Here is a 21998-nt window from a genome sequence, read left to right on the forward strand (position 1 = left end):
CAACCCCAGGGGCCTAAGCAGGCTTGCAGGTGGCACAGCACCTGGCAGCTGCCCTGTGAGACACCTGGCGATGAACAGTCAAAAAGCAGGCAGAGTGCCAGCCCAGGAGCAAGTTCCCTGACCCACGGGCAGGCGCGGCAGCTGCTCTTGAACCTCAAATAGGACACTTCCTCCAGAAGGGCCCCCGACTCTCCCAGGCACCTGCCTAGTCTAGAAACACGTCCTCCTCAGCTGGTCGGGGGTGCCTCTCTGTGAGCTTCTTCCAGTCTCCTTGACATAGGAAAGGGCTATGGGACCTCCCACCCACTCCCAGTACAAACCCAGCTCATCTTTTCTTTTAGGCAACCTATGGCTCTGAGGGTTCTAGGCTTTACAAAGACCACACCCGGTGTCTCAGGGAAAGAACTGTCCCCTTAGTGTCCCATCCAAAAAGGTTAGGTAGGGGTTTATATCACCTTGTCTTTCCTTCTCAGCACATACCAGGGTCTGTACTATATCCCAACTGCCTCTGGGTTATGCCCCCCCGTTAGGGGCTGACGGGACAGGGTCATGGTCTTTGACCCACAGTATTGGCACTCCCCTTACTCTAGTGGCAAAGGCTACACACTGAGGCCATAGGACCAGGGCGGAGTGGAGACACTCACTGATAAGGGCCGAGGCTGTGTCCAGCTTGGGGTCGTATGGACACTTGCCCTTCCCTGACTCCAGTCTCTCGGGCTCCAGGTAGAAGATGTAATCCTGCAGGGTAGAAAGGGGCTCAGCACATCCCGGCCAGTCCCAGACAAGAAGGTTCATAACATCCCGAGGACAAGAATGAGCCCCAAGGGCTGCCCTGAGTCCACCCCCTACACTCCTCCCCAAGGGTCCTTGGATTTGAATTCCAGCCAGCCAGGTGTCCAGGCGCAATCCCATGTTATTTTCAAGGGAGTTACTTTCTGGTTTTATGACTCAGGCAAGACTTAAGAACCAAATCTCAGAGGTCCAGGTCTTGGGGACCATAGGGTGAGGTCATAGGGGCTAAGGTCCTTCCATGCCAACTAGCTCTGGAAGATGCCAGCAAGTCCCCCTTGGGCCACAGAGGCCTGATAGTTTGAGCTATAGCTGCTTATCTTGGGCCACAGAGGGGCTGCAGACCTAGGTAGGGCAGGGGGCATAGTTCAAGGGCCTGGGGTCCTGTTCTAACATCAGGTCCAACCAGGGAGCTCCAAACGTTATTTCCCCAGGCTTTTCGCTCTACCTCTAGGCCTCAGGGTGGAGCACATGGGTTTTCTGCCCCTCCACATCTCCCCCAGAGAGCCAAGTTGGGGGGCCCAGCTGACACCATGTGAAATTCACAAAGCTAGCCACCATCATCCCCAACCACCCATATCACCCCCAGAAGATGCTAGGAGGAAGGCCTGTGAAGCTTCTGGGACCAGCACGAGGTCACAGGCCTGGTGGGAAACGCAGGGGAGCGGGAAGAGGAGACGTGCACAGAGGAAGTGGCAGCAGGTGGCAGGATGGTGACTGGGAGGTGCATACAGGTCTGCGCTCAGTTACACTCTGCTCACATAAGTTCCTGTACACACAGGGGCTGCACACTGATTGGCAGACAACACAACCAGCACACAAAACCCACTGCTCACCCTAAATGCACACGCACGGAATTTAGACAGCTTTAGATTTTCAGCACCTCCCATCAGACGCGCGCGCGTGCACGCACGCACGCACACACACACACTCAGGCACAAACACATATTCTCTCACACATATTCACATGCTGTCATTCACCGGCAGCCCCTGCCCCCCTGCCCGCCCCTGCCCAGCCCCAGCTTGCCTTACCCAGCCCCGCCCCGCCCCAGTCTTGACTACTTCAAAGGAGAGCACCCATATGTGAGTGTGCAGGACACCTGTTATCTACATACATGACCCACAGGAGACATGGGAACAGACACGTAGGAGCCATGTGCCAAACCCACTGTGGATAATAAGATGTGCCCAGGTATATGTTGGCAAGTGCTCATGTATGTGTCTCCGCACATATTCTCAGGGCTGAGGCACGACTGTACCCACGACTCCTGTCTTCCCCACCTGGTGGCTTCAGGATTTCTTGCCTGCAGGGGTCCCACTGAGGCTGACAAGAGTCCAGCTGGAACTGCTTTCAGAACCTGAGGGCACTGCAGGGGAAGGGGTGGGAACGGGGTGGGGGCATGAGGGAATAGGGAGAGACTGGGGGAGGCTGGCCTTGGGGCCAGGCCCAGGCTAAATTGAGCTCAGAGGTCATTTAGCTCGGAAAAGACTCGAAGGATAAGGCCCACCTGGCGTGGGGCTGTGGGCGTCGGGTGGTTGGCACCATCTGTGGCCCTGCTGCCTCGGCCTCTGGCCACCTGCATCTGGGTCCATGGCGGGGCCTGAGAAGATGAGGAATAGAGAGGTTAGAACTGGGGGTGGCAGGGGCTGGGGGGAGCGGGCTCGGGCTGCCAGCCTCTCATACCACACAGGCCAGGAACACGCATGGGCCCCAGAGAACGTATATGCATGTGTGTACACACACACACACACACACACACACACACACACACACACACACACACACACGCTTGGCACAGGCCTGCACACGGATGTGTCCCTTATGTCCAGTCACTCTCACAGATGCCCTACGAGCTCACATCAATCCACATACATGCCCACATGGAAATGGAAGAGGGCAGAAGCAGGCAGGGTGGAGCAGAGCTGGGTAAAGGGCAACTTCCCTCAACCCCTGGACCAGGAGGAGGAGGGCAGCTCTTCCCTAGGCCACAGGGTGGAAGCTGACCCAGGCTTCCAGCCTTCTGGAATACCGAAGACCCCGCCAGATGCGCTCTGACTTGGCAGCTCCACAGACAGCCAAGAGAGCTTAATATGCGCCAGGCACAGTGAGCTGGAGAGCACTAGCTCTTGCCTCTTCCTCACACCTGTTAGAAGGGAACCATGAGCCCCATTTAAAGGTGAGGAAACCAAGGCTCAGAGAGCTGAAGAACTTACTCACCCAAAGTCGCAGGGCTTGGAAGTGGTAAGGATGGGGCTCAAGCGCATCCTCCCTGGAACGCAGCCACCAGAGGGAACCGCAACAGAGTCAGGAAGGTGCTTACCTGTGCACGGCGGCCACGGTTCACATAGGTGCACATGGGGTTGTAGGCACCGGTCCCGCACACATACAGGTGTGTCCGGTTCCAGGGCTGTATGAGCCTGACGAAGTTCCCACACTCCCCCTGTGGTCAGACAGAAGGCTGTGTAGATGCCCAGATATCTGTCCAGCTCTGTTCCCTCTCTGGGGTCACCGCCTCACCCTCTATAGACCCCGTGACACTCACGTTGCCATCTTTGCCTGACAGGATGCACTCCTCAATGCGCTGTGGGGAGGCTGCCCAGTGGATCTGCCAAAGATGGAGGTTAGAGGGTGCAGCCTGCCGGCCAGGTCCCTGACCCTGGGCTCCATGCCCTTCACCACCCTGCCTTGCCCCACTTCCAGGCCAGCCCTTACAATGAGGGGCTCTCGGTTGATGTCGTGCAGGTCCAGGGAAAGCACGTAGTCCTTGCTGCCCACGTACATGCGGTCATGGTCCTCATCCTTGAGTAGGATTCTGTAGTCTGTAGTGTTGAGCAGGAAGTTGAAGAAGTGGGCGGTACCTGTGGCCTTAAGTTCTGTGGGTGAAAGACAGGACACCGGTCAGAGCCTTCAAGAGGCACACTCTGACAGAGAAACACTGAGGCCACAGCTGTCCTAAACTTCCCTTTCCTCTCCAGGGCCTACTTAGCTCCGTCTCCAGTTGCTGACAGCCATGGAGGATAAAAGTGGGACATTCAGGCAGGCCAGAGAAGGGCCACACCCAAAGCTAAACCCTTGATTCATAGGCAGCCCAAGCTAATCCCAATGAAAGGGCCGTGGATGCAAGCCAGGGTGTGTGATGGCATCAAAGAGTCTGTTCAGGTGGGGGAAGATGCCTCCACTCAGGGTGGGGCCGACTTCCCATAGGGGCCCGCCTGAAAGGGTTAATGAGCAGGTGGGAAGTAGTGGTGGGGTAGGACATGCTGTAGACGCGCTGGCACAGAGCCTGGGTACCCTGGCCTCACCCTAGCTGACCACCAGGCAGGGGACAACAGCTGGTATACTGCAGGGTCCTCGCCTGACCTGAAAAGACCAGCTAGACACCAAAAAGCCCTGAAGGAGCCATAAAACTCTACCAAACTCAGGTCCAGCAGATCCCAGAGGCTGCTGACAGTGGTGGGCAGCCTACTCTGAAGTAGCCGGGAGGGGTCAGGATGGGAAAGGAGGCTCCTCCCAGCAATGCCACAGGAGCCACATGGTGGGCTCCTGGGACAAGGCACAACTGGGCCTTCTGTTTTTTCTTTGCCTGTTTGCAGCAGCCTTGGCTCCCATCCCCAGGACACTAAGGAAGTCTCTCCCGGGTTGAACAACAGGTAGCCCAGCCAACGGCTGACCAGGGACACACACAGGAATCCTGGAAACTTATGAACCTGTCTTTGGGGCAGCCAAAGGGTCCACTTGACAAGCCTGTCTCCTCCTGCCCACCTCCAGATATTTTTAGCTCAGGAAGAAAAAAAAATTGTGATTGAGTGTTGTGAATATTCACCAACACAGGGGGCTTTGGTGGCAGCGTCAGAAGGATATATACATGCACACACATGTAGTAGGTATGCAAATGTGTTCTGCAACAGATGAGTCTACTGGATTATATATACACCCTGATCCCACAGCTGGTACCCCAACTTCACAGGTGGGGCAGTGGGGGGAGGGGGAGAGTAGACACCTGGAGGGAACAGCTGAGTTCTGGAGCTCTGGACACATCCTGAAGGTGGTACCAGCAGGTGGCTGTCCCTGATTGGCTTGGCTCTGATTCCAACTGGTGTGTAGAGACCCCAGGATGTGTAGAGACTTTGTTTGAGAGCAGCAGGCTGGTATGGGCACATGAAGGGAAGAGGTGGGGTAGGCTGTGGTGGCAGAACTGACAGTCGACCTAGAGCCCGCGTCTGGTTCAGGACCTTACTGCTTGGAGCTGCAGTGCAGAGAAGCCTTGCCCTGCTCAGACTGGATTATGTAGCAACAAGGGAATACAGGTGATGACCTTGGCCAGCCACTGGAACACTGGAACACAGGGATGCAGGGACGCCGAAAGATCAAAGGGCCGATCCCTGCCTGGCTATGGCCTCACCCGCCTGTCCGGCGGCGCCTCTGAAGTCCTGGGCAGGGCCGCCTGGGCACCTGTCCTGCACCTGTTGTTGGGTCACTCGGAGTCTCCTGCCTGGCCACCCAGTCATAGTGACAACAGGAAAGTAAACACTCCCCCACCCCCAGGGCTGGGAAGTGGCCAGAGAGGAAGTGGGGCTGCCAGTGGAGCCCCCCCAAGGCTGGGATAGCCTGCCAAGGGGTTATTTATACCCTGGCTGGGGGCATGGCCTTGGTTGTGCCCTTATTCATCCTGTTACATGGGGTGGTGGAGTGGGGGAACTTCAGGGACAATGGAAGAGAGGAGGGCAGAAGGTCAAGTGGACACCATCTAATGTAGCACCTAGATCAGCAGGGGGAGATTCGGAGAGATAGCCCCCAGACACACAAGCAGCCATAATCCCAAAGTCTTGTGCTCACATATCCCTCCTCACTCTTGGGCCCGAAACTGAGACCCCTGCCCCATGTTGTGCCATGACTGCCAGGACCCAAGATCCAAGTCCAAACCAGCAATCTGCTCCCAGGGCCCCAGCTGTCTTATTGCGCAGACAAGGAGAGAAAGTTCTAGAAAGGGGACAGGAGACTCTCCTTGATCCAACACACACTGGCCCTGTATCTCTGTTCCTAGGTAGAGGGTGCCTCTCAGTCAGGTGCTATCCTCAGAGCTTTGAGCTTACACCCTGTTCACAAGTGAGGACCCTGGGGTGCAGGGAAGGGAAGTGACAGGCAGATTGCATGAAGATTGATGGGTGAAGGCTGGGGAGCCCATGGAAGCCAGTCCCGGTGAAAGAGACTGCCTGCCAGGAGATGGAGAGCCGGAAGGTGACTCGTCCTTCATCATCAAGGTACATGATTTCAGAACCCTAGGGATTCCTCTCAGTGGCTTCGGGATATGGGCGTCAATGGCTCCGGTATTAGAGGACACTCTGATGTCACAGGACATGATGCTTTAGTTGCTGTGGAAATGGTGAGGAAGAGGTGAGCCCCCAGGAGGCAGTGCAGGATGGAGGAGATGTGGGACGCAAGGTCAGGAACCCTTGGCTATGGCTCCATTTCCACCAAGGGCCGTGTTAACCCCACCCCCACCCCTGTTGAAGAACCCCTGGCTCTCTGAGCCTCATTTCACGGGCCTCCTGAATCTGATATTCAAGGTGGCCCTGTTGCTCCTGAGAGCTCCTCTGGCCTCCCCAACACATCCTTCAGGGGTATTTATCTTGAGGGGTACCGGTGAACAGGCTGGTGCTCCCAGATCCTTTCCTGAGGAAGCAGGCTTCCTTCCAGATGTCGCCAGCACCTGAAGGACATCCACTCACATCCCTGATACCCCATTTCCTAGTGCTGGGGAGACGGGCAGAGAGGGTCACGGGGACGGAAGGGGCTTCCTGTTGACTCAGCCCAACCTCCGCATCACCAGCATGTCCCCCCCCAAACCCCCCGTCCAAAGAAACAGAGCCGGCTGACACAAGCGGATGGCAGAGCTGGGTAGTTCTTCAAGACCTAGAGAGAATCGTGTGTCAGTGTCTAGCCTTGCTAGCTCATGGCTGGAGTGCTAATGCCACTCATGCTAGACATCCCGAGACGACGCGAATAAGGAGCCCACATCCCTAGCTGCAGACAGGAAGATTATAAAGCAGAATTAACTTCCTGACCTACCCTAACCTGTGTGCCATAGGGCAAAGGATCTGAGGACCTTTACCCCCCACCCCCACCCCACCACCCCATGAAGCCTGGTTCAGAGCTGGAGGGGAGCTCAAGCAGATAGCCCTAGCTGACACCCACAGTTTTAGCAGATCCTACTGGGTCCAGTACTCTTAAAGCAGCTGTTCTCAGCTTGTGGGTTGTGATCTCTTTGGGGGCTGAATGACCTCTGCACAGGGGTCTCCTAAGACCATCTGCATATCAGATGCTTACTTTACAATTCATAACCATAGCAAAATTACAGCCATGAAATAGCAACAATATATATATATATTTTTGTTTCTTCCCCATCCCCTCACCCCTGAGACAGAGTTTCTCTGTGTAGCCCTGGCTGTCCTAGACTCGCTTTATAAACCAGGCTGGTGGGGCTGGACAGATGGCTCAGCGGTTAAGAGCACTGACTGCTCTACTAGAGGTCCTGAGTCCAATTCCCAGCAACCACACGGTGGCTCACAACCATCTATGATGTGACCTGATGCCCTCTTCTGATGTGCAGGTGTACATGCAGGCAGAGTGCTGTATATGTAATGAACAAATAAATCTTAAAAAATAAAATAAAATAGACCAGGCTGGCCTCGACCACACAGAGACCCACCTACTTCTGCCTGCCAGGGTGCTGGGGTTACAGGCGTGTGCCACCATGGCCAGCTAACAAAAATAATTTTATTTTATTTTATTTATTTATTTTTTTTTTTTGGTTTTTCGAGACAGGGTTTCTCTGTGTAGCCTTGGCCATCTTGGACTCACTTTGTAGACCAGGCTGGCCTCGAACTCACAGCGATCCGCCTGCCTCTGCCTCCCGAGTGCTGGGATTAAAGGCATGCGCCACCACGCCCGGCTAACAAAAATAATTTTGTGGTTGGGGACAGCACAATATGAGGAGTTGTACTGAAGGATCACAGAAGCATTCGGAAGGTTGAGAACCACTGCCTTAAAGGGACTTGGGCCAAAAGTTTCCAGGGGCCTGAGGTGGCATCATTGCCTGTGGAGCCAATTCAGACCCAGCCTGGTCATATCTTCAGACCAGTGTTGACCTCTGCTCAGTATGTGACAGCAGGGCTCAAGCTTGAATAAGTTTGAGCATGTCAGGGGAGGGTGGGAGTCTGGGTGCTGCTTCCTGGGAAGAGCTCCACACCACTGCTCTCACCCAGGCTGGGCACAGGTTGGGTGGGGTGGCATCCGGGAAGGATTTTTCCCGTCATGGGAAGGAAGAGCCTTTTCTGGCATCAGACACCTCATTTCCGCAGCAGTTTCCAGCTTCCAGACCTCTCCTGTGGCTGTTAGACACTCTGTCCTGGCCCAGAACGGCCTGGCCAACGTCCAGGGCCAGGAACAATCTCACTGCCTTAGGGGCTTGATCCTGGGGGTCTCGACTCTCCATCTCTGGGAAGCAATGGTTGATGCATTACTTTAAAGCAGTCAGTAGGCGTGTCCACAGCCCTCACCAGAGACCCTGAGTGGGCGGGCCCCACCCCCTGGTGCCTGTCTCTAGGACACCAGACCTGCTACCAGTGAGGCCAGGCTAACGCAAAAAGAAGCATCTTGGAGCAGAGGCGGGTGCCCCGCCCCCTTGGTTACAGCTCCACAAAGCAGGAGGCTCTGACAGACAGCTTGACCTCCCCCAAAAGGGCTAGGGAGGAGGGAGTGATAGACAGGTCCCCTGTAGCCTAGCTCTGACCTCTGACCTCCTGTGAGCTAGTGGCCGCCCTAATCCCTGAGCTTCTGAAGAGACAGGGGATTGGGTGTGGAGGGGCTGCCAGTCCAAATCTTTGTTAATGCATCAACCACCAGGAAGACAACCCTCCTGACCTGAGGACAGAAACTGCGGTAGACAAGGAGATGCATGTGTGTGTGTGCATGAGTGATTATATTATATGACTATTTTATATTGACATTATATATAATATATACATTAATAGTGACATGAGTGGCAGAGTCCAGGCAATACCCATCCAACATCCCATGGGCCCTAGGGAAGGGTCGTTCTTAGCATCTTTCATTTCTCCAAAGCTATGAGGGGCCCCAGAGGAAGGCCCAGGGGCTGGCCTGGGCCCCCTGGCTCCCAGCCTAATCCTCTTTTAATGAGCGGCCAGCCGGAAGGCCTCAGCCCCTGGCCACAACTCTGTAACCCTGGGAGCCCTAGTCAGGCTGAGCTGGGGGCAGGGCTCCCAGGAGCCTTAGTATGTTCTACCCCCTAGCTTGGCATACTTTATCCACTGATACCCAAAGCCAAGACCTCAGCCATCGGCCAGGTCAACTCCAGGCCTATTAACAACAGTGGTACCTGCTGTTGCCACCATGGGCCTTCCTGTGGGCACTTAGGGCTGGGCATGGGATCTGCTGGTCCCTTGGCCATCTCTCCCCATCTCCTTCCTGACCAGGCACTGAGACTAAGAGCCAGGAGCCTTCCCAGGATTCTCAGGCACTGCCCCTCTACCAGGCAGGTGAGCCAAGTCGGTGCCAACAAAACCAATTACAGCCGCTCTCACCCAATTAGCAACTAATTATGGCCTCATAGTCCGTTCAACATAATTAACATGTAAATGACTCCGTGTGTTTATATTCAATAACCACTCTGATTGAATTTAATTTAAATGTCTGAACTGGGAACCCAGTTACCGTATTTCACCACCTACAGCTGCCACTTCCAGAAAACCTACTCCAGGGGAGGGGAGGGGGGTAAGCATTAGTTTTCCAGGTCCATATACCCTTTATACGTCTATCCCAGAGGAGCAGGGAGGTAGAAAGGTAGGAAGGGGCCCCAGTGGGACCCTCCAGATGGAAAATCCTCTAGAACAAGCGGCCACTTCTTAAGGGCTACTGTAAACATCCCAGCTGTTCAGTAAACACCAAGCGAGAGTAGGAGCCACCCAGATAGACTACGGCTCCTTCAATCTCCCTTCCCATTTTGGGGGTGGGAGCCCCCCGGGGGCAGGGGCCAGTAGGCTCAGGCTTGCTATTCCCACGGCCGTTCTGCCCCACTGACCACCTGCTCCGCCCAGGAGAGGGCAGACAAGGGACTGGGAGCCTGCTCTTCCTGAAGCCAGGAAGAGCCAGAGGGAAGAAGCAATGAGGTCGTGACACACCACCCAAGCTCACACAAGCCCAGAATCAGAAGGTCCACACCTCCTTGTGCTAAAGATCTCCAGTCACTTCCGACCCTCTGTCCCAGCAAAGGAGGGCTCTCCAGCCTGGATGCGCCCCCCTCACCTTTGCCTATACCATGGCCCCATGATATCTGATGGCTCTAGGCCTGGCTGTTGGATAGAAGGCCAGGGGGTCCTACAAGGGCCCTTACTGTGCACAGGTGCCCTATGAAAGTGTATGGGCAGAAGCCAGGGTCCTGACTCAGACTGAAGATGCAGCATACTTCAGAAATGTCCTTGGGGGGCGGGTGGGAGAAGGTGAACAGAGTAGGGTAACTAAGGCCAGGCAATCACAGTTTTCAAGAGCGTGCCTCAAGAAATGTTACAGGAGTAAGGGAAGAGGCTGGGGACCGCTGATCCATTTCTCAGGTAGAAAGTCAACCAGTCTTCAGAGGTCTTCACTTCCAAGGGCCCCAGGGACTCACCCCTCCTCCCACATTCCAGACCTGGCCCGGAAACCTCTCACTCCTTCCTCCTCCACCACCTCCTCCTCCTCCCCCATGACTGCAAAAGACAACAAACTCTCCATGGCTCATTTACTGCTATAAATCACCGGGACAGACAGGCCAGGATGAGACGACAGGCCGGTGGGTGTCAGGGCCCTCCCCCTGCCCTAGGCCCAGCCATCATCTCTGCTCTCCTCCTCAGATTCCCGTGGTTCTTGCAGGCCCCTTCCCACCACCCTTCCGGGATGCCCCAGTCTTAGCCCCAACCCCGTCCCTAGTCACATTCTAGGGACGCTGAGAACAGAAGACAGAAGACAAAGATGCTGGGGAGGGGGAGGGGGGGGGGGCGGGCGGGCGGGCAGGGAGGATCAGCCTTGGAAGTTGCAGTAGAGCTGGGTCAGGAAAGGGTTAAAAATCACAGCTGCTCTGTTGCAGCCCCCTAGAGTGCCACCCACCTAGTCTCAGAATCCCCCAAATTCTAGCTGCCTGTTGTACAGGATCCCTAGGATTGTCCATAGTGGGAAGAAATGAGGCTCTTGTTTAGCTACGGGAGGAAAGCCTGGGTCTGTAGGAAGCCACACAGGTGGCATTTAGGCTATGGGCAAGGCAGAGGGTTGGGGGAAGGAAAGAAGAAAGGAGCTGCTGGACCTAAGGTCTCCAGACTCCCAGCTTTCCTGGTCCCTGGAGAGGCCTGATGCTGTCTTTGTCCCTGCTGTGTAGAGCCAGCCCCAGACACCGGTGCTGGCAAGCAGATCGGTGAGTACCTCACAGTGGGCCTAGTTGAGGCTACCCCAAGACGGGCCCCCGGATCCCAGACCAGTAGCCACTGGCTAGCCATTGCTCCGTTCTTTGCTATGGCAGGACCACAAGTCAGGGTCTGGAGCCCAGAATGTCTCCATTCTCTCTCTCTGGGGCTTGAACAGCCTGGGTGGGAGCTACAGGCCTGCCAAGCTCAGGCACCCACGTGAGCTGGGCTTCAGATTCAGGCTGTAGCCTTCTGGCATCCAAGTCTCTGGCAAAGGCCCTCTTGCTATTTCTAAGAAAAATGCAGCAGGAATCCTCTCTGCTTCTCCAAGGGCTCCCTTGAGGCCCGGCTCAGATTCCCAGGATAGCGCTGGGCCAGGCCAACAAACCTCCTCTACCCAGCGAGCAGCCTGGGGCTGGCCACCCTAAGACAAGCTACAAAAGCCCGAGCAGCACGCAGGAGAGTGGGAGTGGCTGCTGCAGATGCCCAGGTGCTGGGGCCAGGCCCTGGGAGCCTAAGTCGGGCCGGTGCTTCAGGAGGTTTACTTCCCAGAGGTGTGTCTCTACTAGGGAAGGTTTCCCACCATCTATATTTAGGACTCTGCCACAAGGGAACAGAGCTAAAGGCCACAGGGTGCTGGGTGGCATGAACCCTGCCTCCGCCCCCTGCTCTTTCCACTTCTTTCCATTTTGAATCGCTTGTCTCATCTCATCCATGTAGCCTGCATGCCTTCTCCCCGCCCATGGTAGGAATCCCTTCCCTCTTGACCTTCTACGCCAGCAGGTCGTTTCCATGTGCCATCTCCCTAACCAAAGGTCACAATTCTGGAAAGGTGAGGAGGACACCTTGGTGCATACCCCATCAACCCTCACCTGTCCAGCCACCATCCTGGTCACTGAGATTTCCTTCTCTGCTGGGGACAGTGACAGTAACCACATAATTAATCCTTCTCAACACCACAATGAAGTCAGAACTATTCGTGGCCCCGTTTTCCAGAAGGCAGTGGGAATGGAGGCAAGCTCGCTCGCTGTTCAGGGTCTATTGATAACCATGAGGCAAGCAAGGCAGCCCTCAGGAGGCTCCTCCCAGGATGCACCCGGCAGCACAGGCCCATAATCCCAGCCACCCCAGGAGCTGATGCAGGAGGGTCTCAAAATCCAAAGCCTGCCAGGCCTACGGTTGATGCTGTTTTCAGGGCACTGTCATCGATTCCCGCTTACAAAGAGGGGAACAGGGCTGAGGGAGCCTAAGCTGTTTCATGGAATTCACACAGCCACCAGCAGTACGATAGGGGTTTGACCATGAAGGCACTGGGGTCTTCTAGTCAGGCGCCAGGAAATCAGGGCCTTGAAACCACCTTCTGAGCCACCTCTGGAGAAAGGAAGGGGTGGAAGGTGCACACACACGCGCGCGTGCGCACACACACACACACACACAGGTTAGGCAGCCAAGAACCTTCTTTGGGGTTCGCTGCCCCTCAAGCCACAGGGTAATAGATGCCTGTAGGGGCCCTGGGTGAGATTTCTATCTTGGCAGTTTCTCTTTAAATTCTTTACGATTACGAAGCTGTGAGGGCTGCCAGGGACCATGATTTACTCTTTCAGCATGCACCAGCTCCCCACTCTGTGCCAAGGGAAGCCGGAGCCAGCAGGGCGGGGTGGGCGACATGCCAGAGCCTGAGCTGAGGCCTAGGCTTCGCAAGGCCCAGCCAGTGCGTCCCATCCAAAGCTTGGGAAGGGTCTGGGTTAAAGGCCAAGGCTCCCAGCCTGACTGCTTCAAATTTGCTTCGTGGTATCACAGGGATCCCAGCCTCCATTTCCTCCAAAGCCAACTGTCATCTGGGCTCATCCTGGAATGCCCACCCCTCCCTAGTTTAAGAGCTCCAAACCCTGTGGTAGCTGTCAAAGCCACCTGACCCCTGCCTAGCTCCCTGAGGCCAGACACCACTGGCCTCAGCTCTTGGAGCACTTCCTCCTTCTTATTCCTCTGCAATTAGAAGCTCCTCATAGAGTTTGGGGACTCAGGGAACCCCTAGATACTATAGCTCTCCAGACTACCCTTATTCCCCAATTAAACCTGGGTTCTGTCAGTCAAGTCTTGCTTCAAGCCCTTACACCTCAACCCACAGTCCCCACGCCAGGTGAAGTAAATGACTTGCAACTATTGCTAACCTGTGTCCTGTCATTCCCAACAAGATACAGCAACCTGGTCCTCTGGTGCCACATGCAAATGACGGGAGTAGGCTGTGATCAGCCCCTCTACCCCTCACCAGCAGGGCACTCTTCCCCCTGCTGAGGAGCCAGGTGCACCTGGGGTCAGAGCCAGCCCAGATTCACAGAGGTTCTAGGGGGCCCTGCCTGGCTCTCACCTCAGCAAAGGCGTCCACACTTCTGTTTCTGTTATTTGCTTCTTTCCTGATCTCCCTTCACACAGAGACCATTTGCTCCCCGTCTCCCTATGCCTGCACCCCAGTTTCCCTAATAGCCCAGCTGCGGTGCATCACCACAAGATCCCTCTCTCCCACTTCTCGGCCCCAAATACTGGCCAAAGGCGGTCCAGACAGCAGTGGCATGTTGAGGGTGGGGGGTGGCTTCCTGGGGAAAAGTAAACATTCTCTACACTGAACAAAGGACCTGGCAGGGCCTGGCACCTCCCTGCTGCTGGGAGGGAGGTTCTGTCCAGGACTTGAGGTGGCCTAGGGTAGGGGAAGGAAAAGCTTTTCCACCCAAAACTTGGCTTGTGATTCTGGGCAAAGGGGACTCCAGGCCCCATCGGGAGCAAGAGGAAGAGCCTACTGTCTAGGATCCCCAAGCAGGAATCCAGAAGCAGGAAGACAAGACACATCTGGTGCCCCTGTAAGTTGGTCCTACTTTACTTGGCTCCTTGTTTGTGCCTGAGATTCTCTGTGCTGCTAGTGGAAGCCCAGGAGGTGGGCCACAGAGACCTCTCCATCTGAGTGAACTCAGGAGCCCCTTTGCTCTCATGCCCTCCTGGCTCTAGATCTGGGGTGCCTGGGCGGATGGGTGGGCTGCAAGCTGGAAGCTGGTCCAATTCCTGCCTTTGTTCTTTTATCTTCCCTGGGCAGTGTGGCCCCTCACACCAGCACCTCTGCCTAGGAGAGCCTAGCTAAACCCAGCAGGAAGTGGCACCTTCTGCTCTACCACCCGAGGCGCATTAAGACGGGCTTATCCATCTAAGTATGAAGGAGAAACTGAGTCATGGAGCCCATGTGACCAGCAGTGCTTCTGTGAACAACTTTCTATGAACCCCTTGTATACTCTGGAAGGAAAGATCCCCACTCCTTTCCAGCCCTAAGCTGGCTGTTCGAGACCCCAGTCTCTGAGTCAGTCCCCACTCTCATCCTGCAAACATTCCTCCTCACTGAGAGCCATTTCTTGTGGACCTGAACAGCTTGCAGGGCACAGACCCCACAGGGCCTGCGATCTGCGGTAGGGCCGTCGCTCTGCCTACGTGCACTTCATCTTGTGTATCGCAGAGTTGCCAGGACTCAGTGAAGCGCAGAGCACAGTAGGTGCTCAAGTGACAGCCAAACTGAGGTCACATCTAAGCACAATACTATGACTTAAGGTCAGGTGAGAATGGGAGGTCTCTCTGGCTGATGAGCCTGCCTGGGCAAAGGTACTAACTCCCAGGATAGGATGGTGTGGCCCCAAGTATCCTCCAGCCCTACCACAGGCCAGCATGACCACAGCGAGCGAACAACACCGTAGGCTGGCTGCCAGGAAGCTGGGCTTTTAGTCACTGTGGGTGTCGGCTTCAGAGCTAATTGAGAAGGAATCGACCCAACTTGATGTGGGCGCCAGCAAGCCCGGGACACCAGGCTTCTATTTCTGGCCTTGTCTCTGCCTCCTGCCTGACCTTGGCCCCGCCCTTGCCTGAGACTCAGTTTCTCTCTCTGGAAAACAGGAATAAAGCCTTTGCTTTCTTTGCCCCTAGAGGTTCGACAAGGTTTAAAAGCAGCACGCAGAAGACCACCTATGCATGCTTTCTGGTATGAATGTTAATACAAATAATACCCAAAGTGATATTATTGTTGGGGGAGGAGATGCTCCAATGGCCCTAGGCAGGGAGGTGAGAGGGGGACCGGGCCCCTGCAAGATTTATGAATCTGCTCTGAGGAACTCCATCAGGGAAAGGTGGAAGTATTCAGCCGAATAACTCTCTCACCTTCCCAAGCCTGGGAAAGGAGGTCCTTTTAGGAACCAGAACCGATTAACTCTTGTCTGCCCATCAGGACAGGGAAAGTTAACCAGCTCGTTCTCCACTCCTCCAATCAAGGTGTCAGGGCGGGATGAGGCCAGGGGCCCTGCCAGGGGGCCACGGTGAGGATACAGGGGCTAGGTTTCAGCCAAGCCTAAGGAAGAACGAAGGGTCAGCCCAGCCTCTCACCCAATAGGGCTGCTAGGAAATCTGGCCAGCCTGGGTTGAACTGGCCCCACCCAGGGCAGGAGGCTGGCCAGCGTTGCTTCTAGCCAGAGAATGGACAAGGCAGAAAGAATTCAGCGCTAACGCTAGGTTCCCAACTCTAGCACGGCCATTGTTTTTCACTCCAGGCCTATAATGTGCAACACACACACACACACACACACACAGTCTCTTGAGGAAGTGTCTAACAAGCTATGTGTCCTGGATTCTCATTGTGTATTCACCTGCCAGGTGGGGCTAGGTGCAAAGGTGACAGAACGCTCTGTCGTCTATTAAGATCTTCTAGTGACCTCCCAAAACCATTAGGCTCAGTGCTAGTGCTTTTCAGGACAGCAGATGCCCTCCCTAAGCCCATCAAGTGTTCTATTCCCCCACAATCCTCCACACACAACACAGTGCCCTTCCCTTGGGGACCCCTGAAGACCCACTGCCCAGAGCTCACAGGAACACTCACCCGGACACCCACACATCCAGCAGAACTGTCCCTACCCCCCAGCTGGCTGAGCCTACCTCATTGTCTGACCCTCAACCCTAGGAGCTGCCTAGGGCACAGATGGGCTGGACATCAGCAAATGCCTGAGTCCTCTGGGTCCCAGACTTTCCCGGCAAGCCCTGCTTCCCCTCTCTCTTCCTGCTTGCCTAGGAGAGCCCAAGTGACTATACAGTTGTTTTGTGCCCTGACTGCTCTGCTTTCCTCTGCAGTAAAACCAACACTGTAAGAAAGGATGGCTTGAGGGGGGAACCAAGAAGCCTCTCACCTTTGAATGACAGTCGGACTCTAGGTGTGGCTGGAAGCTGGTCCTGGATGTGGGTAGCTGGCCAGGCCCCAGTCAGCAGGGAAGCCCAGAGGATGAGACCAGGGACAAGCATTGTGGGAGGGGCCTAGGGCCCAGGAAGCAGACACCTGGTTGGAGAACAAGATTAGAACATGTGAGCCATTTGTTTTTGGTTTTGTGACAAGGTTTCCTCACTACAGAAGCCTCTGACCTTGAATTTACAACAATCCTCCTGCCTTCACCTCCTATGCGCTAGGATTACAAGGAGGTGGCACCCTGCCTACCTTCCTTAGTCCGACCTCAGTTTCCCTTCCTGAACAAAGAGCGTATGAGTCCTCATGTTCACAAGCTTCAACTCAGGACAGACCTCATACTTTCTCATGCCTACCTTTGTCTGGGGAAAGTATGACCAACAAGCCTTCAGTCTATGCTGTAGTGGGCCACCTGGGAGTATGAGAACTGGTGGGGAGAGCTGGAGATGCGAGTCTGACCTGACTGGCCCCTCAGTTCCATGCTGGAACACACACAGTACATAATGGAAACCCTCTGTGGTAAACGGCAGGTTTCCACACTGTGCCCACAACCTACAGACTGGCCCCTCTCTCCCATCTTTAGGTCAACTTGAGCCAATGCTCTTCTCTTGGTGCAGGAAAGTCTGAACCTCATATTGGAGTGGAAGGGAATTATGGGAGGATAGGGAGCAAGGAGACACACAGATGGCCCAAAACAGGAGGGGTGACGACGACGACATCATCATCATCATCATAATAATACTCAAATTTACTAAAAAGCAGGAAGCACCCAGGTTAGACAGGCAGAAGGACTTCCTCCATGAAGAAGTACCATCTCAGGAGCTGGAAAGGATACTAGAATGGCCATTGGAGATGTGACAAGGTGTATGTCAGCTGCATTGCTCCCTTTAAAGTCACCCACATCTTTAACAAGTCCAAATTTTAATACTTTGTTTTTCAAATATTGTCTCCCCAGGCCGGCTGGCTGTTGGCTAAACGCAGCCCAGCACCAGTTGTTGAAACATATTGCTCCCTCCCGATAGAAATCTGCGCCAACTCCCACCCCCTCATCCAGAAGCACTGGGGGTGGGGGCATTAAGAATAACAGCCTCACCCCCCAGATCTGCCCTGCCTATCCCCCTTTTCCCATGGGAAGCAATACCATTTCCAGGACACCCGTTAGCACGTGAGTCATAAACTCCCCGAGCCAGGACTGTGCAGGGCTGAGACAAGGCCTGGGCTCCACTACAGACTCCAGTGCCCTCTCAGACACAGCCCCCAGCCCTGCCTCTCTCCTGCCAAGGAAAACCACTTGGTGGTTCCTCAGACAGGAAGTGCAGCTTCAGCTGACTCCTCCAGCGGTGCTCTCAGAGTGCCTGGCGCACCTCTCCTTCCTCCAACATCTCCCCATCCCAGACACGCTCTCCTGGGGAAGCTGGCTGACTTGGGGGAGGGGAGAATCAGACCCAGCCCCTCCCCCATCTGCTGGGGGCACAAAGCTAGCGCTGACAGAATTCAAGGCAGGCTCCGGCAGGGAGGCAGGAGGGCAAAGCGCTAGGCAGCCTCCATCACCCTAAGGGCTCTCTAGGAGGCCCCCACGAACAGTCCTGCGTACAGACATATCCACACCTGCATGCCCACGCACGCCTTCTCAAAGCACGAGTTTGCTCAAGAACTTGAACTGCGAGTGGGGTGCGGCTCAAGGAAGCTGGGAGGGCAAGATGCAAGCCGAAGTTCCTGAAAGCTTTGATCAGGGGGCTCCTATCAACACCCTCCCCCCCCCATGACCTCATTTTTCCAGTATCCATTTTCACAGTGACAAGGTCAGGGTCACCAAAGCTAGTGTTGGACTCACTCAAGGTGTCCAGGAAAGTAGGAGACCTTTCCATGAGGCTCCTACAGGGTCCTCCCACAATTTTCTGGCTCTTGAAGGAGTAAATTGGGGGGGGGGGGTGATGGAGTCTGCTGGGGCCTCAAGACCAAATCCAGGGTCCCTCTTTGGAAGCCTAGGGGGTGGGGGGGCAGAGGAAAAGAAAAGGATGAAGAGGAAAAGAAGGACGGAGAGGGAAGGGGGAGGGGGCGTCTACAGTCCTTTCCCTTCAGCTAGCCCCAATACCTTCCATTCAGACCCAGTCCCCTCAAAGCCCCCAAGTCAGGAAAGGCTCAAGTAGGTGGACGGAAAAGAACAGCCACCGCCACCTGGGAGCCCACCAGGAGAAAAACCCAAAAGAAGGAGAAGAAAGCTGGCAGGAGGGAACAAGGGAGGGAGGCAGCAGGCGGGAGGAGGAGAGAGGGAGGAGAGAGGGAGGGACGGAGGAGAGACGCCTGAACAAAGAAACGAGGAGCTGGGGCTGGCAAGGGGTGCAGGGAAGAGGCGGACGGAGGAAGGGGTCCAGAGGCACCTGGGGGCGGGACAGGGGGCCAGGTGGTCAAATTGTCCAGCCTGATCCAGACCTCCCAAGCTCATAATGTGAGTGAGCGTATGTATGTATACGTGTGTATGTGTCGGGGGAGCCTGTCTTAGCAAAGGGAGGTGGGCTCCTCTAGCTGAGAACTGCCTCGATTAAAGGCACGCAAGGGCAAGAACAGGGCTGTGGGGGAACACGGAGGAAATTACTAACAGTACCCCCGCCCCCCACAAGCTCCTCAGCTAACCCCCAGCCGGCCCCCACCCCCAGATTCCTTCCTGGATCCTCAGATTCCCCCTCCCCCAACACCTCATGGACCAGGAAGCAGACCTGCTTGGACCGAAACCCCCTGTTTGTAGCCAGGGTTTCCCAGTCAAGGTCACCTGGGCCAGGCTCCATTCCCACCCGCCAAGGTATGCAGAGGAGTAGCGGGGGCTGAGGCTGGCCTGCTGGCCTCTCCAACCCCCACCTTCCTACTTCCGGGCCTGGCTCCTTTGGAACTAAGGGGGAACAGTGAGGATAGATATTCCTGCATCCTTGCCTGGCCCAGACAAGACAGTCTGCGGGGGTCTAGGCACACACCCCGCCCCCCCTGGCAGCTCCATCCCACCTCTGGACACAGTTTTCCCGTATCTGTAAGTAGGGTAGCGAATGCTGGAGAAACAGAGTGAATTAGGGGTTACAGGGGTCCCTTCACCTGGCCCAGCTCCACGGTGGACAGAGAGAGCCTTCAGTTTGCCTTCTCCCCAGCTGTTAGTGGACTGGTGGGCAAAATGCACCCCCCAGCCTTAGTTGCACAGACTCTTCAGCTAACACTCTCCTTGCCCCACCTGCTCTAGGTACCCTGCGCTCGCCCACTTCACCACTAGGGCACGTAGTTCAAACTGGGGCTTGGCTGCAGGCTCTTCCAACTTAACAAACACCTCACCTACACACCCCTGAAGCCAGCCAAGCAGGACCAAAGATACAGCCAGGGGGTCGCCAAATGGCTGGAAGAAAAGCCTCTTGCCCTTCTGATCCGGGCGACCCTCCACGTGGGGCTTCCAATTTAGACCTTCCCTGGAAACTGTCCTGGTCTTCAGAAACTAGGGAAACTGAGGCAGTGCATACGCACCCATTGGGAAAGAATGCTGCTGCAGGCGTCCGCCGAGGGCTAAAACCAGAAGGATCCGAACTCCCACTCCGCGAGGCCGAGGGTACCCACCCCAGACCTTGCAGGGGTGGAAAAAGTTAATTCTTCACACACCGGCGACCCCGCAGGCCACATCACTCAGTCACACATCTTTACACTGCCCCGGGAGCTGAGGGGGCTCGGCTGCCGGGACAGGTATGAAGCACATCTCAGTCCTGTCGCCTGGTGCCCGCGGGCAGTGTGTTACGGTTCGCCAGACCTCCCGCACTTCTAAAGAGTTGCAGTACCGCGGGTCCCAGTGGGGTCGGGGGGTCGCGTTGCCTCTGTACTCACCTCGTCCACGGCGACGGGGCCTGGGCGCCCGGGCAGCAGTAGCCGCCGCAGCAAACGGAAAGGTTCGCGTCGGGCCGGTCCGCTCTAGCGGGCCCCCGGGGCCACGGCCCTGTCCGCACCCTCTTGCCTCTGAGCCTGAGCCGGGATCCGCACCGCGGCCGGGGCTTCACTGGTTCCACTGGCTTCGTGCACGTCAGCAGCCGAGGCCCCGGGCCCGAGCCCGGGCCATGGAAGGGCTCAGGGGCGCTCGGGGCCGCCTCCCCCGGGGCGGGCTGCGGGCGCCCCCTGGCCTGCGCGCCGAGGGCGCATTCCCCGGTGCGGGGCGCGGGCGGCGGCGCGCGCTAGGCTACGGGAGCGTTGCGCTGGGCTCGGCCGGATGGCGCTTCGCTCGCCTGGCTGCCTGACTAGGGCCCAGAGACCGCGCGGGGCTGCACGGGTCCTCGAGGCGCGCCCTGGCTCTACGCAGCGGTCGGGGCTCCCTGGACCGCTGCGGTTTGTTCCCTAGCTGCTCGGGTCTCGAGGCCGCTGGCGGGACGGGACGCTAGAAGCCGCGCGCGGAGCGCAAGCAATTGGCCGCCCGTGGGCGACATTTGCATAGCACTGCCCCGCCCCACCGGGCCCGCCCGGCCCCACCCCCGGGGCGGGACCCTCCCGGCCGCCGCCCCGCCCCCGCTCCACCTGTCCGTGGGCTGGGCTCTGGGTTCCCAGGCGGTGGGCCACCCGCGCCAGGGGAGGCTGCTCTGCGTCCTGCACCCCCGCCCTGGCATCGCGGGCGGCGCCCCCGCCCCGCCCTGGCTTTGTCTCTCCGTTGGATACACCGTGCACATCGCGCCTGGTGTTTACCCGGGCACTCAACTCCCTGATGAGAAGGGCTGGGAGCGCGCAGGGGAGCTACCCAACCCTGCACTCACCTGCGCGCCCCCTTCCTTCCGCTTTCCTCCTTTCTACTTGCAGCCAGCCGGAGCCCCGCGACGAAGGATCTGGGACGGCCCAGGCCTCTCAGCAGGTGGCGGTGCAGCCCTTGGGACGGTTGGCACTTCTGGACCTTCCGACAGATGGCTGCCTCCAGAGTAGGTCAAGTCCGTGCAGCCCGCCACCAGCTCTGTCCTGCTACCCAAATGCTCCAAGTGATCACCTTAACCACTACTAGCAAGTCTTATTTCAAGCCAGCTGCTCCCACAGACTTTGCCTTTACTGTGCCTTATTCAAAAAGAACTCAGATAATGCATCGAGGCCTTCTGCTCTGAAAGACATACTTGATTTCAAATACCCTCAACAATTCCCAGAACCTTCCCCTGACCCCAGGAAGGGTCTCTGTGAGCAGCCCATCCCCCAAGGCCATGGCCTCATCCACCAGAACCACTTCTCAGCCCTTCTCTGCACAGTCCTGCTGTGGTCCCCAGAGGCTTTGACCCTCTTTGTCCTCCATCTCCTATTCCCTCCTCCTCCTCCTTCTCCTCCTCCTCCTCCTCCTCTCTTCACTTCTGTCTCCCTCCTTTCTTCCAAGAGAGGCTGGGCATTTAACATGAGGGAACATCTACTTGCTGTTTATGGCTACTGTAGTGAGTGACAGCACCCGATTTTCTCCCTTGTGTCACGCTTCATTCAAAACACTAACAAGAGGCTAGGTGTGGTGGCATATGGCTTTAGC

At 56.3% G+C, this 21998-nt stretch overlaps 1 protein-coding gene across 2 annotated transcripts in view; it reads right to left on the reverse strand.

Moving 5' to 3' along the window:
- Sema3f (semaphorin 3F) overlaps nt 1-20438 on the reverse strand; it is a 28511-nt gene extending 8073 nt beyond the window's left edge. The window contains exons 1-7 of one of the 2 annotated variants that reach the window (XM_051140073.1): nt 20348-20438; nt 16446-16591; nt 3503-3663; nt 3333-3395; nt 3111-3230; nt 2298-2390; nt 645-738 (exon numbers count right to left, since the gene is read on the reverse strand). In XM_051140073.1, the coding sequence (XP_050996030.1) occupies nt 645-738; nt 2298-2390; nt 3111-3230; nt 3333-3395; nt 3503-3663; nt 16446-16557 (643 nt within the window). In that variant the 5' untranslated portion in view covers nt 16558-16591; nt 20348-20438. The remainder of the gene's footprint in view (nt 1-644; nt 739-2297; nt 2391-3110; nt 3231-3332; nt 3396-3502; nt 3664-16445; nt 16592-20347) is intronic. The other variant, XM_051140074.1, reaches the window with a different exon arrangement.
- Between the last annotated feature and the right edge of the window lie 1560 nt (nt 20439-21998).

This window comes from Acomys russatus, chromosome 32, assembly GCF_903995435.1.
Source record: "Acomys russatus chromosome 32, mAcoRus1.1, whole genome shotgun sequence".
In the NCBI taxonomy this organism is placed as follows: domain Eukaryota; kingdom Metazoa; phylum Chordata; class Mammalia; order Rodentia; family Muridae; genus Acomys; species Acomys russatus.